At 39.4% G+C, this 16,839-nt stretch overlaps 4 protein-coding genes across 4 annotated transcripts; all 4 read left to right on the forward strand.

The window, feature by feature from the left end:
• Positions 1-399: 399 nt before the first annotated feature.
• Positions 400-5,229, forward strand: LOC103337833 (Serine/threonine-protein kinase WNK (With No Lysine)-like protein). The gene is made up of 10 exons (XM_008240996.2): positions 400-834; positions 1,291-1,380; positions 1,564-1,672; positions 1,833-1,874; positions 2,055-2,114; positions 2,336-3,763; positions 3,930-4,031; positions 4,128-4,274; positions 4,358-4,483; positions 4,643-5,229. Exons 1-10 carry the CDS (start codon positions 725-727, stop codon positions 4,817-4,819), a joined length of 2,391 nt encoding a protein of 796 aa, XP_008239218.2. The 5' UTR covers positions 400-724; the 3' UTR covers positions 4,820-5,229.
• Positions 5,230-7,509: 2,280 nt separating this feature from the next.
• On the forward strand, positions 7,510-9,855 carry LOC103337828 (aluminum-activated malate transporter 10-like). Its single transcript, XM_008240991.2, has 6 exons — positions 7,510-7,952; positions 8,059-8,199; positions 8,303-8,575; positions 8,682-8,800; positions 8,883-9,026; positions 9,136-9,855. Exons 1-6 carry the CDS (start codon positions 7,613-7,615, stop codon positions 9,607-9,609), a joined length of 1,491 nt encoding a protein of 496 aa, XP_008239213.2. The 5' UTR covers positions 7,510-7,612; the 3' UTR covers positions 9,610-9,855.
• A 536-nt stretch (positions 9,856-10,391) lies between these two features.
• LOC103337830 (HIT-type Zinc finger family protein) lies at positions 10,392-12,990 on the forward strand. The gene is made up of 5 exons (XM_008240992.3): positions 10,392-10,583; positions 10,693-10,765; positions 10,848-11,007; positions 11,610-11,651; positions 11,875-12,990. The coding sequence occupies exons 1-5, from the start codon at positions 10,504-10,506 to the stop codon at positions 12,756-12,758; spliced, it is 1,239 nt and encodes a 412-aa protein (XP_008239214.2). The 5' UTR covers positions 10,392-10,503; the 3' UTR covers positions 12,759-12,990.
• A 159-nt stretch (positions 12,991-13,149) lies between these two features.
• Positions 13,150-16,472, forward strand: LOC103337831 (UBX domain-containing protein). Its single transcript, XM_008240993.3, has 4 exons — positions 13,150-14,297; positions 15,254-15,424; positions 15,559-15,762; positions 15,918-16,472. Exons 1-4 carry the CDS (start codon positions 13,476-13,478, stop codon positions 16,146-16,148), a joined length of 1,428 nt encoding a protein of 475 aa, XP_008239215.1. The 5' UTR covers positions 13,150-13,475; the 3' UTR covers positions 16,149-16,472.
• The last annotated feature ends 367 nt before the right edge of the window (positions 16,473-16,839 follow it).

Genomic DNA, 16,839 nt, shown 5'->3' on the forward strand with positions numbered 1-16,839 from the left:
TCCATTTTCTCATATCTCACGACATCTCAACATCTCTTGTGATTGGAAAAGCTTCTTCCGAGAAAATCAACTATAATTACCGGCTATAGGCGGTAAACCAACTGAAAGGGATATGGGCGGACCAATGGGACCGGTCACCGGCGAGTCCAAGCCTCCAAGGAGACAGAGATATTAATACAGTAAATTAATACCCATGATCTCAGTGTTCCCCTTCATCTTCGGAGCACTGTATCAGATTTCATTTTCGTCTTCATTTTCATTTTCATTTTTGGAGGTTTCATAAAGACAATAATACAACCAACATTTATAGAGACCACAGAGAGAGAGAGAGAGAGAGAGAGAGCAAAGCAAACCACCACCATCTTCTATATATATATATAAAACCTTTCTTTTAATCTTAAACTCTCACTCTCTAAGCCGACCACTTTTCAGCTTCTAAAATTTCTGGCAACACAACACTCGTTGTTTTGATAAAAATACCCTCTTTGGTACTCCGACAGTCATCCCTTTGGTTTGTTTTGTTTGCCTCAGCAGAAAGCAACTGGCTTTGGTTTTCTTAATCTGTTCGAGGACCAAATAAATTACAGCAAAGTAAGAGTTTGGGTTTTTGGGTTCTTGACTGAGTGACTGAGTCGAGCTGCTTCCTGGTTGACTCGGACCAGGGTCCTCTTATGGGCTTGGGTTGGTGAAGTTTGGGATTGTTTAGGTGGTTTTGGAGAGTGCAATGGGTGAAGCTGGGAAAAGTTCTGTGATTAGAGAGACACTTGAGAGTCTTTGTGTTAGCAATGGGTGGTCTTATGGGGTTTTCTGGCGCTTTGATCAGAGAAATTCCATGTAAGTTTCTTTTTGGAAAGAAAATACTTCTGTTCTCCTTTGGCTGCTGATTTATTGTTTATATAATTTGGTTTTTCCAACTTAGACTCTGTTTATTTTTTCAAGATGCATTTTCCTTCTTCACCATTTCACTTTACCCACCCCCTATTGTGTTACAGTCTTTCTTCTTGTGGGAAAAAAAGGGTACAAGTCTCTTTTTACATGTAGAATGAAATCGTAGAACAAATGAGAGTTTGAAATGTTCAAATTTACTTGTTATTCTTGTTTTCATTTCAAAGATTAGTCATTTATGTTCTGCATGCTAGCTGTTTTACATTTTCCTTTGTGAGATCAAGCTTCTATTGAAACTCAGATTTGGTATTTGGGATTATTAAGGTTTTTAATGGTATAATCTGACATTAATTGGCTGTTTACGAGGTTTTGCTCATGAAAAATTCTGGGTTTGAAATGCTTTAGGTTGTTGACCATAGGAGATGCATATTATGAAGAGCACATGGGAGCAGTGATGGACAGTATGCTTTCACAGGTCCACATGCTTGGAGAAGGGTAAGTTCAATATTGTACCACATTTTTTTCCAAATTCCAATAGCTTGTTTTCTTTTTCCCCATCATAGAATCCATTAAACTTGAAAGCAAAATTTCCCCACAAAATTACTTTCGTTTTTTAAAATAAGCATTACAAATGTATAACAGGGCTGATCTTCTTCTTGTTGTTGTTGTTTAAAACAGTATTATTGGGCAAACGGCTTTCACGGGGAAGCACCGGTGGATGCATTCAGATGCTTCTAGTGGAGAATGGAATTCATGCAATTCTCTTGAAAGTCAAGATATGTTCCAGGTATGTTCTTCAGTTGTTAACTAACTTAAAAGTTAATAGGCCATAACAGTTCTTGTTGAATTGCTCAAATTTTTGCCATATATTCATAACTTCTTTTTTTCCTTCCCGGGAAATGGTGATTATTTGTTTACTTATCTGCATATTTACTGCCATTCTACAGGATGACTCTGAGTTCAGGTGCCAATTTTCTTCTGGTATAAAGGTATCGTCATTTCCTTTCAATCCGTTTTTCTTTCTTGAAAAGAAGCTTGAGTAGTTGAACCTTATGATAAATCTATGTGAACTCTTTACCTTTCACAGCCTTTTAAAGCTAATATTTGTTGTGTACATTTCTTCATCCATCCGTAAGTCATATTTATTGACACTTATATTTAATTTGCAGACAATTGTGACAATCTCTGTTGAACCACGAGGAGTAATTCAGTTCGGATCTACCAAAAAGGTAGTTGAATTGAAACATCAAACTGGGATTCAGCTTTATGCATTGTGTTCATTTTGACATGTCAACGTTCTTATGTTCAAATGAGACCATGGTTGCCAAAATCTAGATTTGGTGTTCATTTAATGTACTTTCAGTATAGTAACACCAACCTCTGTAAATATCCATCATGGGGTATAGCATGGTTGAATACTTCCTAACAATACTGCTATTACATTTTGCAGATTATGGAGCGGTCCGAAGTTTTGGATGAAACAAAAAGGTTGTTCTGGGAGATGGAAAATCTTGATGGGCTTATTCCTTTGGAAAATGTTCCATCATGTTTGAACAATGGTACTAATGATCTAAATGAGTTGTTTGCTTCCTTAATTTCATCTGGGAATTCCTATAATGGAGATGTCACCTGGACCCTTGGTGATAAATTTAAAGAGCTCCGAGGAAACGATACTTCTGCAATGAATTTACATTCTACATCATCTGATGACATTGGCTCAGCTGATAAAACCCCTTGGTTTAGTACATGGAGTACTGAGTCTTCTTATTTGACTTCATTTGACTTGCAGTTGGCATCTGAAATTAGGGTTCAGGATTCTCATGAATCTTGCAGAAATACAGCACAGAATATTCAGATGGAATCAACATTCACTTCATTGGCTGACATAGCGAAACCTATTCAAGGCAGCTGTGGATATCAGATGGATAACCAGCATTCTCTGCATGGTTTCCCAGTGGAGTTTAACCCAACTGATTTTACTACAAATATCTCTAAATTCTGCCAGGTGGATGATCTTTCCCAGTGGTTTGCTGCTTCACCAGAACAGAACATCAATGGAATGGCAACCACACTGAATGATGACCTCTCACAAGTAATGGAAAGTACTTCGGGGTCATCTGGTCTGGTTAAAGGTGATAGGTTTATTGATGCTCCAATTGAACATCCAGATAATTCCATGCACAGTTCCATTACAAATCCTTTCAATGCTGGTGGACATGAGAATTCTGTGATCATTCAGAATGCTGAAAATGGTTTGTTTGATGGTTTGGGACCAGATTTTGGTTGCGGTCAAGTGGGGGAGTGTTGGGAAGATATTATGGTGCCGGCAGTCAGTGGTGGCTACTTGACCGCTGGTACTGCTTTGACCAAATGCTTCTCAGAGCCAGAAGTTGGTTCCATGACTGCTCCTCGGAAAGGGTTGTTCTCGGAATTAGGACTGGAAGAGCTTTTGAATGGTATAAGTACTACTTCAAGCTCCGTGTTTAAAAGCAGTCTAGAGGACCTATCATCCACCACCCGAAAAAGGAAATCAGAATGTTCATCTGTGAACAGTAACCAGGTTCAGTTTGCAAGGCTTGCTGGCTCTAGTGGGAGCATGCATTCAATGGAGCCTTTGTATAACCTGGACAAGACAAACAGTCTTGTACCAAAGAAAGATTTTTTCCCAAAATCACAGGTCGGTTTATGGATTGATGATAGCTATAGTGTCAACGCTAAAAGTGCTGCACAAGATAAACAACAGCAGGCTGAGGAATACACAAAGACCACCAGGAAAAGGGCAAGGCCTGGGGAGAGTACTCGACCAAGGCCCAAGGATCGTCAGCAGATCCAAGACCGTATGAAAGAGTTAAGAGGGATCATCCCCAGTGGTGGCAAGGTACTTGATCTTTATTTTGTCTTTCAATAGATAATAAGATGGGAAAGTGTTTGATTCTTTGGAATTTTTTCTTGAAAGAGATACAAACCATTTTCTCATATTGGCAGATTGTACAATGTGTTTCTAGTGAAGTTTTTGACATTCGTATGTTTGGTTGATGCAACAGTGTAGCATAGATTCGTTGTTGGACCGAACCATCAAATACATGCTCTTCTTGCAAAGCGTGACGAAATATGCAGATAAACTTAAACAGGCTCATGAGCCAAAGGTTAGTTGATTTAGTTATTTCTGTTATATACAGAACAAGCCAAATATGTTTAATGTTTGTTAACTAATGGGACAATATTTTGGATGGATTTTGTAGCTAATTGGCAAGGAGAATGGTGTGGTTCTAAAAGACAACAACAACCGATCTGCTGGTAATACATGGGCATTAGCAGTCGAGGGTCAAACAGTGGTTTGCCCTATAATAGTTGAGGACCTTAGTCCACCTGGCCAAATGCTTATTGAGGTATGTAAAAGGCATGAGTATTCTGCCAACCTTAATGTTTTGATCTCTCCTCCTGACTGAAATATTTATTGTTTCTGTTGCAGATGCTTTGTGAGGAACAAGGTTTCTTCCTTGAGATAGCAGACATAATCCGGGGCTTTGGGTTAAATATTTTGAAGGGGGTGATGGAAAGTCGAGAGGATAAGATATGGGCACGATTTATTGTTGAGGTAAACCTAAAGTGAGATTTATATAAATGATCTTAGAGAGTTTTTCCCATAATTTATATTGATGGAAATTTATTTTACTTACTTTCTAAAAAAATGAATTTTAAGCTTTCCTCTCTATTCTCTTCTTACCAAGATATTAATCTTAAACTTTGTTTACAGGCAAATAGGCATGTAACAAGGATAGATGTATTCTGGTCCCTTCTCCGTCTTCTTCAGCAAACAACAAACAATGTGGTTGATCCAACCAATCTGCCGACTAATATCGTAGATAGTGGAGTTCCTATGTTGGATAGTTGTCAACAACAAAGTTTACCTCCTCCCATCAGCTTGTCATGAGACGCTTATCGTATCGGTTGTCATGAGACGCTTATCGTATCGGCTTTGGGACGACAGTTTCAGGAATACCTTGAGCATTTACTTGTGAGGACATGCCATGATAGGTGTTCTAGTAACGGAGGAAGTCACGAAAGAAGAGGAATTTGGCTTATCCAGCTTTGGAAGTAGGTGTGAAGTGTGCATATTGTTAGTAGAGAGTAGGATACACCTTCAAAATTGCAGGTGCTCTTTTTGTTGCTCTAGTTCCCAATAAGAAAGGACGGGCTTTTTAGGCAAGGTTTTGTATTTTGGTTGTTTATATCTTCAACCTGATGAGAATTAAACCATTTAGTAATAGGCTAACCATTGATCTGTTTCTTGGCCTTTATGTTGTGGCTTAATATCTGATATAGTAATGGAGTGTTGCCATCTCTCTCTCTCTCTCTCTCTCTCACACACACACACACACACAGAATATAAAGAATTAGGATCCACCATATCATTTACAATGAGAACGTCATTACACGACAATCTTTATATTTGTAATAATGTGATTCGTATCAAAGGGAAATATTTTTGTCAACCAATAGACACCTCTCAATCTGGAATGCTCATTATATGAAATGTATTCAAATGTGTCATGATTGACAATCTAACAACGTAACATACTATCTACAACATTGCCCTTGTATTAAAGTTTAGTATATAGGGACAAATAGAGAATCAATATCTCAAAGAAGACCTAATATGCAAACTATACACCATATAGTGGTAATCAATCATCATGCACTATGAACCCTTCAAGGCTAAAATATATAAAATTAGGTACGTACTTCTGTCTGGTACAGTTGAAAGTTAGGCAAGATTTTGTTATAGCAAAAATTGGTTGTCTGCTAATTACGATTACGGCCTAAAAATTACGTAATTATGATTATAAGTACAACATCAATGTAGCAAATATAAGCAGAAAGGACTAAAACTTTGAGAAATTTTTGTTTTTGTTTAAATGAAGGACTTGAACTTTGGTTTGAAAGGTCTTAATCAGCTTTCGGTAAAGTATGGGGGCACTGGTAAGACAGCTGCTTCTTTTAAAATGTACATGATAATCAATCTGGTGATATTGTAGTGCAAAGCCATGCTTTTTGTGATAGTTGAATTAGCCTTTCAAAGCAGTGCATGCAGCTGTGGAAAGGCTCCAGTGTAAAGAGATAAGTGCTCTTTCCATTCAAATGAAATCAGCAACACACAATCAAATGCAGCCCCAGTTTTAAATCTATTGCCCCACCTTTACTTGGTCCTATTCATGACCTAATTTGCCTTCAATTTCAAAATTAAACCCACAATAAAATATATCAACATTTCTAGTCCCATATTGGGTTCTCCACTACGGTTTGAAACCCACTAGTCACTCTACTGCTTGGTTACAGGTCTAACAATGGCTATCTCTAAACAAATGGGGGCTTAAATTTTGTCCTGTCTCTGTCAAACAGCTGGAGCAATTTTGAGAAACTGGGACATACAGATGCCTGGAGCTTGATTTTAAAAAGATGAGATAGAGAAATGGGATTTGGGAAATGCAGAGAGGGAAGAAAACAAGGTTGAAAACAAATTTTCTTGACAGCTGCATATGCAATTAGTTGGGAAGAAAAGGACTTTGAGAACAATATGTGATTGCAGTTGTTCAATCAGAGAGTAGCCGAGAGTTCATGATATTATAATATCAGCAATATTAATTTCTTTGAGTGCTGGTTCCTAATTATCTTATCCATGGAAAAACAAAAGAGGAATCCGATCAAAGCTCCACTTAAAACAAAACATAAACAGTGAACACTTGCATATAAGTAAGAATATATTGATGTTGATCACAAATGATAGTGCGCTGATGTTTTCACCTTTTTGATGAATTTAGGACACAATATGTCACCTCTTCATGAAGGTTTGATTTAGGTCCGTTAAACTCTCTCTCCCTCTCTCTCTCTCTCTCTCTGGGGCATTAAGGAAAAATAGGAAGCTTTAAGTACCAGTGTACTTGCAGAATTTCATTGGAATGAAAGATGAAAAGCACACGTGTCTGCAAATACTGGATATTTACTAGAACAATATGTATACAGATTTGCAAATCAAATTGGGAAAACAAAGGTCCCCACTTCCCATATGTTGCTACTAATCTAATTACATCCGGTAAGTTTCCACTTGAAAAATCAAATATTGCAGCTGGACGGTTAAGTTTGCAGCACAAGTGACACGTGCCTTGCACATAATTCTACCATATCCAAATATCAGTTTTGACTCTTCAGTGCAATTTGGTGCAGACACTTGTATTAAAAAAAAGTGCTGCTTTTACAAGATTGAACACAGTTCTGTTGGTTTAAGAAGTGATGAAAAAGGCCTAATTGGATACATTTGTAAAGAACTGTGGGACTAAAAGATTGAAATGCATTTTTACCTGTTCTAAGAGAACAGAGAGGGAAGGATTAATGAAAGTTATAGATCAACATGTGTCCTTGAGTCCCAACCTGACCTACCCAAAATGAAAAAAAAGAAGTGCATTGGCTTCTTGCTGCTGACATTTTCATGCCATTGGAAAACTTTTTTTAATTGTTTATATTGCTTATTTGTTTATTTCAGACCACTATGAGATATCAAAATCCCACTTAGTATATATATACTCCCATAGTCACTCTTCTTTCCTCACCAAAGCTTAACAATTCCTCTGCATGAGAGCTTGAGGACTTTGGCAACTTGACAACTTGGCAGCTTAAGTTTTATCAAGCAGCTCCCGAAGTTGGTTTTGTTTCTGTTGTCATTATCAAAATGGCTCAGGAGAAGGAAGTGGCCAGTGGAATGGAGTGGAGGATAACAATGGCAGATGGGTCATCTGAAGCATTGGCTCCTGATGCAGGGTTTGCCAAAATAGCGTGGCTTGCTTTGAAGGGTCTGATTGGAGGGTTGGTTTTGAAAGTGTGGAAGTTCCTGAAGAAAGCTTGGGACTTGGGACATAATGAGCCCAGAAAAGTGATTCATTGCCTGAAGGTAGGGATGGCCCTCACTGTTGTCTCAGTTTTTTACTACATGAGGCCACTGTATGAAGGTGTGGGAGGAAATGCCATGTGGGCAGTTATGACAGTTGTGGTTGTTTTTGAAAACAATGTTGGTAAGTTCCTTGTCATGATCTTTAAGCCAATTGAGTTCAACAAATATGCATGTGTAAAATTATTGACTTGCCTGAAGCTAAATATTTCATACTGGTTAAAATGCAGGTGCAACTTTATGTAAAAGCATAAACAGAATTTGTGGAACTTTTCTTGCTGGTTTTCTTGCCATTGGCATCCATTGGATTGCAAACCGATCTGGAGAGGAATTTGAGCCTTTCATTACTGGAATTTCAGTTTTCTTATTAGGTATGTAGTCCTATATTATATATTAATGTTCTCTAATTGTGACTAGCTATATAGAAGACTTTTCATGGGTTATTTTTCTTATTATTGTTTTTTCGTTCTTCAGCTTCTGCAGCAACCTTCTCAAGATTTATACCATCTGTGAAAATCAGATTCGACTACGGTATTATGATCTTCATCCTCACATTCAGCTTAGTTTCAGTATCCGGTTACCGGGTGGATAAATTATTGGATATGGCCGGTCAAAGAATCTCCACCATCATCATTGGGACTTCCTTGTGCATAATCATAACCGTGGTTATTTGCCCTATTTGGGCTGGGGAGGAACTCTATATGCTTATCACTCGCAACATGGACAAACTTGCCGGTTCTTTAGATGGTACGTACTTTATTCAAATACCACTTTTGCTTTCATTAAATAAATACCAACCTGCGGTTAAGTTTAGGCCGATGTCAGTGACATTAAGTGCCCCTATATTTTTCAGGCTGTGTTGCTGAATATTTCAATGATAGTGGAGGCTTTGCTGATAGTGACAAAGAATCTGATAAAAAAGTGCTTGGCTACAAATGTGTTCTAAGTTCAAAGGGAACAGAAGAAGCCATGGTATGTAGCAGGAACATAATTCCCTGGTTTTATTGAGTTACTTAAAGCATTCTCTTTCTCACAGTGGCATTGTCTTTTGTAGGCCAATTTTGCAAGATGGGAGCCTGCACATGGCCGCTTCAACTTTAGGCATCCATGGAAACAATACCTCAAAATCGGGGCATCAATGCGTGACTGCGCTTGTTGCATCGAGGCCCTCAATGGTTGTGTCAATTCTGAAAACGAGGTATTTTTCTACAAGTTATATTCTGAACCAAATTATTGTTCCACATGGAAATATGTCAGCAATGCAACATTGACTCAATTAACTTGAACAACTTCATCTGAATAAACAGGCCCCTGAGTTCACAAAGAAGCATATCAGCAACACTGCCATAAAAGTAAGCTCTGACTCTTCAATGGTCATAAAAGAGCTTGCAAAGACTATGAAGACAATGAAGAAGTCATCTACAATAGATTTCCTAGTTGGAGAAATGAACAATGCGGTGCTGGAGCTCCAAGAGGACTTAAAATCTCTCCCTACTTTGTTCATTCCACAGCCACTGCAAGAAGCTGAATGTCCCGAAAACAAGAGCACGGAGCAAGATTCCAAAAAGGCAGTTCCTCTCATGGAAATAATTCCACTTGTAACTTTAGCTTCTTTACTGATTGAAATTGTTTCAAGGATTGAAGGCATGGTCAGTGCAGTTGAAGAACTAGCAGGGTTGGCTGAATTCAAGTCCGTCGACGATAGGAAGACTAATCAAAACCAGACTATTAACAAAGTTGTACCAGATCACCAGGGCGGCCTTCAGATTCAGAGGGTCTAGAATTTGTATAAAGTTCTTGGCAGATTTACGGAAAGGGGCAAAAATACTAAAGAGATGATGTAAAGTTATACAAATCTAACAACTTGGACCCCAATTGAAATCTGTCAATTGAAAATCATTATTTGTTCAGTGCGTATGAAATTCTGAATGCAAATGGTTACTGGACTTGTTCTGGCAAACTATCACTAGTGTGCATGTAATAGCATTATGCTTTCATATTTATAATACATTATGTCACCTGTTGTTCCCCAAAGTTTGCTATTTGATCATACAAGGAAAATCTCCTTTCCTGGGTAGAAATTGTTGTAAAGGACAAATACATTTCCATATCCAAAAAAAAGAAAAACAGAAGAGATTATTGTGCAAAAGAAAGGTGTAATGTTCACTATCAAGATATCAAACGTGCAAATAAGAATAATACTAGTCTTATCACATTTGTCTACCACATGATGTGACAGCTGATTATACATACCACATCAACTAATTAATGTGATTAACACCCACCTTCGTCGAAGTTGAAATGGCGCTGTTTGGAATGGTGAAAATTGAAGTCTTTTCCTTTTGGGTGCCGTTGATTGAATCAAAGAGACCAAATTTTCATCAGTCACCATTAAAACACAAAGACCCAACTCTGTTTGCTCACCGAAAAACCAAGCTTTTTTTGGGGTTAGGATAAAAAAGGCTATGCTTATTGCTCAAAACCTAGAAACACAACACTTTCCAACTTCGCAACCAACGACATGTCGTTTCCTTGGGCTTAGTCCGCGTACATTCAGTTAGGCCTCCCATATGACCAAAAAAGAGAGCAACTTTCTTGAGTCTTCGACGGTACTTTCTGTTCACTTCACTTCGTCCCTGCCTCCAAAACCCTTCGAAGCTTGAACAGCTTTGGCCATGGCGGAGCCTATTATCACCTCTGAAAAACCCTCCACCACGCCCCTTTTGGACCCACCTTCCCGAATCGTCTGCCACGTGTATGAGCTTCTCCAACCCCACCCCTCTTTTCTTTTCAAAGTTCGTTAATTTTGTGTGAATTTTCCCCATTTTGATTTGATACAAGTATTTTTGATTTTCTAAATGCAGTTGCCAGAAGCAATTTTCACAATACACATGCCCTCGCTGCAACTCTCGATACTGTTCTCTGCACTGCTACAAGGTAGGCTTTTTATTGTTCTAGTAATTTACAGAGATTGGAGTTTGGTGTTGTGTTTGATTGTTTTGCAATTTTTGTTGAGCAGTCTCATAATCTTCGATGCACCGAATCGTTCATGCGGGAAAATGTGGAGGGGGAGCTTGGGCAATTGGGACCGGACGACGAAACTAAACAGAAAATGCTGGACATACTGAAAAGATTTCATTCTGAAGAAGAAGCTGATGCCATGGATGATGATGAGGCTGGTACGGCTTATTATTTGTGTTTATTGGTGTTCTTGTTTTTCTTTGAAATTTTTGGCTTTCAACTTCAATGAACCTTTTGTTGTATGCCATGCATTGTAAGATAGTAGGGCAGTAGTTGCTTAGGGAGAGGGAAGTTTCTGATTGAGGGTTTGCTAGAGTTCGGTCTCTGTATACATGTTTATTGGGGATTGAGGGTGGCTGGAAGAATATGCCGATTTCAATTGATGCTATGCTTACTGATTGTTGTGTTGTTGATGCTATGTGCAAGTTTACTTGAGCAGTGATTGTTTTTCAATATTTGAGTACATAGAATAAAAGCAGCTCCGGTGCAATTTTGAATCGGGTCTTATTGATTATGCATGCAATAAGCCTAAGTTGGCCTTTATATAAAATTGCTGATTTGTATCCTTGGGGTGAAGAGTGATAGTTTTTGTAGTTGGTCTAAGGATCACTGAAGCCTAATGAGGGCTACTGGCTAGTTTTTCAGTTTATTATAGACTTCCTAAAATACATTCATGTTAAACTTATAGCCCTTTAGTGTTTTTTTTTTCTCTTTCAGAAAATTGGATTGCTGACCAGAATCTTCAATATTTTTTTTGCAGGTTCTACTCTGTCTGAGGAGACCATTCAAAAAGTGCTTTCTGGTACACTCCTGTCTATCCTTTTTCAATGATGTATTTAGTTTCTGGCGCTCAAGTTCTTTCCTATCTTTCATTCATTCTGATTTTACATTTCAAATCTGTTATAGAAATTTTTTGCACTTCTTAGTTTAAAGTTGTTTATTTAATGTCTTACGAATTATCTGTTCCTTGAGCTACTTGCTATTTCCTAATGCTGAAACGAGCTGATTCTCATTAATATTTGCAGGAGGTCAAGTTAGTTTTGATGATCTATCTGCAGAAGAGAAGAAACTATTCCAAAAAGCTGTTGCATCCGGTGAACTAAGCAAGATGATTAAGCCTTGGGATCCATGGTGGTTGAAGCCTTCTGCCAGAACAATAACATTCAGCAAGGAAGGAACACAACTTATCAAACCGCTTGCCAATGAGGAGGAATCAATGTCAACAGAAGATGATCTAGAAAGTAATCAAGCGAATGAGATTCCACCTGGGCCTGACACCCCACTGCCTCCAGTCAGCAAGCTTAGTTCTACAAAGCCATCACCAACCTTAGCTGTTCATCTGGTTGATATTATATATAGCTACTGTTTCACACTCCGTCTTTACAATGGAGATTGGCTATCAGACGCCACAGGTTCAGCCATGGTACTACTGTCAGTGTCCTCTGTATTGGGCCAAGGTGGACAACCGGAGACCGTCCTGGAAGCTCTGTCGTATTGCCTGGAACAAACCTGCTCTCCTGCTTTCAGACGGATGGGCGGCTTGCAATTTGGACTCGGTCTTATAGATGATGTAATAACCCTATTAACGTTAGGAACCCCGGCTTTGTTGTGCTTGCTTTGTGATCTGCAGAGGATGGTTCAGGCTGGGGAGAGGGAACTGAAATCAGAGAAACCACGAAAGTCGAGAAGAGCTGAAATTAGGAGTAAGCTGAAGCTGGCCGAGAGGAAAATTTATTTCATCACGTGTTGGGTCCACGAGCAACCCGGGGAAGCTTGGTCTCCCTTGGCAGCCATTGTAAAGGCAGAGAAAGGTTCGGCTTTGAATTATGAAGCTGCTGCTTCAAGGCCTGGGAAAGTGGACAAGAAAGCAGAACCAAGAAGCAAGGTTTTGATTCAGGAGATCAAGTGAAAAAAAAATGATATTGTATTTTCTTTGCATCTTGTTATCTGTTAACTGTTGTATGAGGAGCACAAACAGCTGTTCCTAGTAGAGTAGTTACAGTTCAGTTTTGTATAGTTGGCTAATGCCGTTGCAGTCAGTTACTTTAGACTTGTTTTCTCTAGTTTTACCAACTAGGAGCTGTAAATCAGTAACTTTTGTTTTCACCGGTTATCAAAATTCTTTATTTTCACCGACAAAATTTCCACAAATTTATTAGGCTGAACGAAACGACGTTTTGGGGTACTTTAATCCTGACAGTTATATTTCCCAACCCGTCAAAGTGAAAAATGCTTATACGTGATAATTTTTTCACAAAAATAATGCTATTTCCATTTCATACAAGATTTTCTGCTACAAGTTTCATACAAAGTTTTCCGCTCCAAAAAAATAATGCTATTTCCATTTCATACAAGATTTTCTGCTACAAGTTTCATACAAGGTTTTCCGCTCCACGGGATAGGAGGAGGAGATCACATCAATTATTTCGTTATTTTCCAAAGAAGTAAGGGTTATTTCTGGTATCCCTCCCAAAACTATATGACCTTCCGTCTTTCCCTGTGGATGCCATAAACCCCCAGTTCTCTCTCAGAGAACGAACATTCCAAGAACGTCGTCGTATTCTTCTTCGCTCTCTCTCTCTCTCTCTCGATTCGTACCAATCTCTGCAACACTATCCGTACAGAGATGGTTGATGTAAACGACAAGTTAGCGTATTTTCAAGCGATCACAGGCCTCGAAGACCCCGATTTGTGCGTGGAGATCCTCACCGCCCATGGCTGGGACCTCGAGCTCGCGATCTCCGCCTTCACCACCACCACGAACCACACACCTTCGACGGAGAATCCCGCCTCCGGCACCACCTCAACAGTCCCCGACGGCAGTGGTGGCGGTGGCCTATACTCCGTTTCTCAACGCGGAGAACCGTCGCATCCATCTGGACCGTCATCAAATGCCGTCGCACCACCCGGTTTGGCTTGGAAGATAATCACTCTGCCGATTTCGGTAATTTCTGGTAGTTTAGGGTTGATTTCCGGCGCAATTGGTCTTGGACTGTGGGCCGCGGGCGGAGTTCTCTCCTACTCTCTCGGAATGATTGGAATCGGGTCGGGTCGGGACGGTGAGTCGTCGGCCCGATTGGTGTCGGTGTCGGCGGTGGGGAATGAAGCGATGCAGTTCGTGGCGAGTTTCGAGAGGGATTACGGGACGAGGAGGCCGAATTTCGTAAGCGAAGGGTTTATGGACGCGTTGCAGAGGTCGAGGAACTCGTTCAAGCTGATGTTCGTGTACTTGCACTCGCCGGACCATCCTGATACGCCGTTGTTTTGTGAGAGGACTCTGTGCTCCGAGACCTTGGTGGCGTTTATCAACGAGAATTTCGTGTCGTGGGGAGGGAGCATTCGGGCCAGTGAAGGCTTCAAGATGAGTAATAGCTTGAAGGCCTCAAGATACCCCTTTTGTGCCGTCGTTATGGCCTCCACGAACCAGAGGATCGTGCTGCTTCAACAGGTAAATGATTCTTTGCTTTTTTTTTTTTCGTATTAGAATTATTTATACGAAATTCATAGCTCTGTAGGCTTAATTAGGAATGGCAATTATTGCATGTATGTCATTGTATCTTTTTAGGCCGTACTGAAGGTAGAAAATGAAGGTTTCTTAGCTCTCTCGAGAGATAAAGTTCCAATTTGGGTGGTTATCTCATCGGTTATCAGCATGACATACTGAAAGAATACGTTTGACTCATTTTAAGTGACTCCTTTCTGTTTCTTGTAAATGAGTCAACTGGTGTCAGCAGTAGCGATTCTGGGGGTTAACTGGGAATGTTACAGACCGGTGTCTTTGTATTGAACTAAGGGTTGAGTTCATTGGCTTTCCCTATTCGGATTGTTCAGAGTGCTACAAACATCCCATTTTCATGTAATGCTAGCAGAAACTTTGCATGGAAACACTGCTTAGCATGTTCACTTTGGCGTGAGTAATTTTAGCAGCAACACGATTCTTTGGTGGTTTGTTAATGGTCAACAGCGGAAACGGGGTTAGACATCAACCTATTCCTGTCGTTTAGCTTTCTTATTCTTCATCCTTTTTTTCCCTCTGTCTAAATCTTTTATGTTTTTTTTTGTTGTATTCTTGTTTCGTTTTTGACTTTAGGTGGATGGAAAATTTGTAATTGAGCTATTTGAGTTTAAATAAGCTCTTACTGAGTAAATTCTGCAAGTCCATAGCTTGGTATGAGCATTTTGTTTAATGCCTTACCTTTAACATGTTTTCCTTATGCATCTTGAACATGATGTTTTGTAAGCGGGTTTAGTGTATATGATAATGTTTTGACTTTGATGTGTGTGCATTTTTTTTCCTTTCCATTTCCCTATTTTCCTTTCAACTTTCTGGTAACTAGATATGAATGATGACAACTTATTGTTGTTCATTTTATCCTTAATGAGTATCTTTATCATGTTTGGCAGGTTGAGGGGCCAAAGTCTCCTGAAGAAATGCTCGCAATATTGAACAGAGTGGTTGAAGAAAGTGCTTCTGTTCTTGTTGCAGCAAGGCTTGATGCAGAAGAAAGGAGAAACAACATTCGTTTAAGGGAGGAGCAAGATGCTGCTTATAGAGCAGCACTTGAAGCTGATCAAGTATGTTTATAGTTTAATCTAAGTGCATGCTCCCTTTGCCCTTTCACGTCACAGACAAAAATCTTAGATTTTAGAAAGCTCTTAGGTTGTTTGTTATTTTCCCATTGCCTCATTGTTATCTTCCTTTGCTTCAGGCGAGGGAAAACCAGAGGAGGGAAGAGCAAGAACGTCTGGAAAGAGAGGCAGCTGAAGCTGAGAGGAAGCGCTTGGAAGAAGAAGAGGCTCGTGAAAGAGCAGCACGTGAAGCTGCGGAGAAAGAGGCTGCACTAGCTAGGATGCGGCAGGAGAAAGCCTTGTCGCTTGGTGCCGAACCTGAAAAAGGACCTAGTGTTACACAAGTAATCCCTCGTGCATTAGAACTCAAATTTTCCCTTGTTATTTTCTTGTACCTTTTGAATGTATTGATATTTCAGATAACTACTATCATATATGTTTACATGTTCAGTTCCGTGTGTAATTAATGCATGGTTGTGAATTATAATTTAACAAATAGGTTGTGGTGAGGTTCCCAACTGGAGAACGGAAGGAAAGGAGGTTCGACAGTAGTGCAAAAATCCAAACTCTCTATGATTATGTTGATTCTTTGGGTTGCTTAGATGTGGAGAATTACAGTCTGGTTTCTAACTTCCCTCGAGTGGTATATGGACCGGAGAAGCTGTTGTTGTCCTTGAAAGAAGCCGGGTTGCATCCTCAGGCCAGCCTTTTTCTGGAGCTGAGTTCTTAGAGAAGTTTAATGCAGAGAGTGTCATTAAAAATGTTGTAGGGTTACTCCGTTTTGCATCTCTATATACTAGCAACTATGTCCATTTTATTAGAACCAACAATGATATGATGAGGTAAGATAGATGATGTGATACCATTCTCTCTCTCTTTCTCTTCACTTCTCTTGCCTTGTCTTTCTTGTCTTGGTGGATGTGTAGTTTGTCTTGATTGCATATTCTTTCAAACAAGGCGGCCATAAAATGGAAGCTGGGGTTGAAATAATGATACTACTGACTATATGTTATATATAGACTTGAAAATCTAAATAAGCTTTACTATTCATTCATTTGTATGATGTGATTTAAGATTCGTTTGTGATGGTTGGTGAGTTGTGATGATTGTTTCCCAAAACTACTAGCTCGTCATTAGCCTACTACGAACACGGAAGTAGTTCATCAAGTTGTGACAAATCATCTCCTCCACCATTCTCATCGTTCTTACCTCGTCTTGTCCATTTCTCCATCCCAGATGGACTTTACGGAAGCTCCTCATCTGCCTTTTCCCCCTCTAGATAGCAATACAACGTTGGCTGCAGCAAAATGCACACATCAGCAGAGTAATCTTTCATTTTGAGATGAAATCAGGGCTGAAATATTTTCACACAGCTTCAACAAAATGCTTAATTATCCCATTTTCCCGGATAATGTTTACAA

Source organism: Prunus mume, linkage group LG7 (genome assembly GCF_029339155.1).
Source record: "Prunus mume cultivar Tortuosa linkage group LG7, ASM2933915v1, whole genome shotgun sequence".
NCBI lineage: Eukaryota > Viridiplantae > Streptophyta > Magnoliopsida > Rosales > Rosaceae > Prunus > Prunus mume.

Bases quoted from the DNA above. Each gene is read 5' to 3' on its own strand.
- LOC103337833 (XM_008240996.2), top strand. From the start codon at position 725: ATGGGTGAAGCTGGGAAAAGTTCTGTGATTAGAGAGACACTTGAGAGT. The intron at 1,673-1,832 runs GTATGTTCTTCA...GCCATTCTACAG, and splicing joins AAAGTCAAGATATGTTCCAG to GATGACTCTGAGTTCAGGTG. The intron at 1,875-2,054 runs GTATCGTCATTT...TTTAATTTGCAG, and splicing joins AATTTTCTTCTGGTATAAAG to ACAATTGTGACAATCTCTGT.
- LOC103337828 (XM_008240991.2), top strand. From the start codon at position 7,613: ATGGCTCAGGAGAAGGAAGTGGCCAGTGGAATGGAGTGGAGGATAACA. The intron at 8,576-8,681 runs GTACGTACTTTA...TATATTTTTCAG, and splicing joins ACTTGCCGGTTCTTTAGATG to GCTGTGTTGCTGAATATTTC. The intron at 9,027-9,135 runs GTATTTTTCTAC...CTGAATAAACAG, and splicing joins GTGTCAATTCTGAAAACGAG to GCCCCTGAGTTCACAAAGAA.
- LOC103337830 (XM_008240992.3), top strand. From the start codon at position 10,504: ATGGCGGAGCCTATTATCACCTCTGAAAAACCCTCCACCACGCCCCTT. The intron at 10,584-10,692 runs GTATGAGCTTCT...TTCTAAATGCAG, and splicing joins TCCCGAATCGTCTGCCACGT to TTGCCAGAAGCAATTTTCAC. The intron at 10,766-10,847 runs GTAGGCTTTTTA...TTTGTTGAGCAG, and splicing joins GTTCTCTGCACTGCTACAAG to TCTCATAATCTTCGATGCAC.
- LOC103337831 (XM_008240993.3), top strand. From the start codon at position 13,476: ATGGTTGATGTAAACGACAAGTTAGCGTATTTTCAAGCGATCACAGGC. The intron at 14,298-15,253 runs GTAAATGATTCT...CATGTTTGGCAG, and splicing joins GGATCGTGCTGCTTCAACAG to GTTGAGGGGCCAAAGTCTCC. The intron at 15,763-15,917 runs GTAATCCCTCGT...TTTAACAAATAG, and splicing joins AAGGACCTAGTGTTACACAA to GTTGTGGTGAGGTTCCCAAC.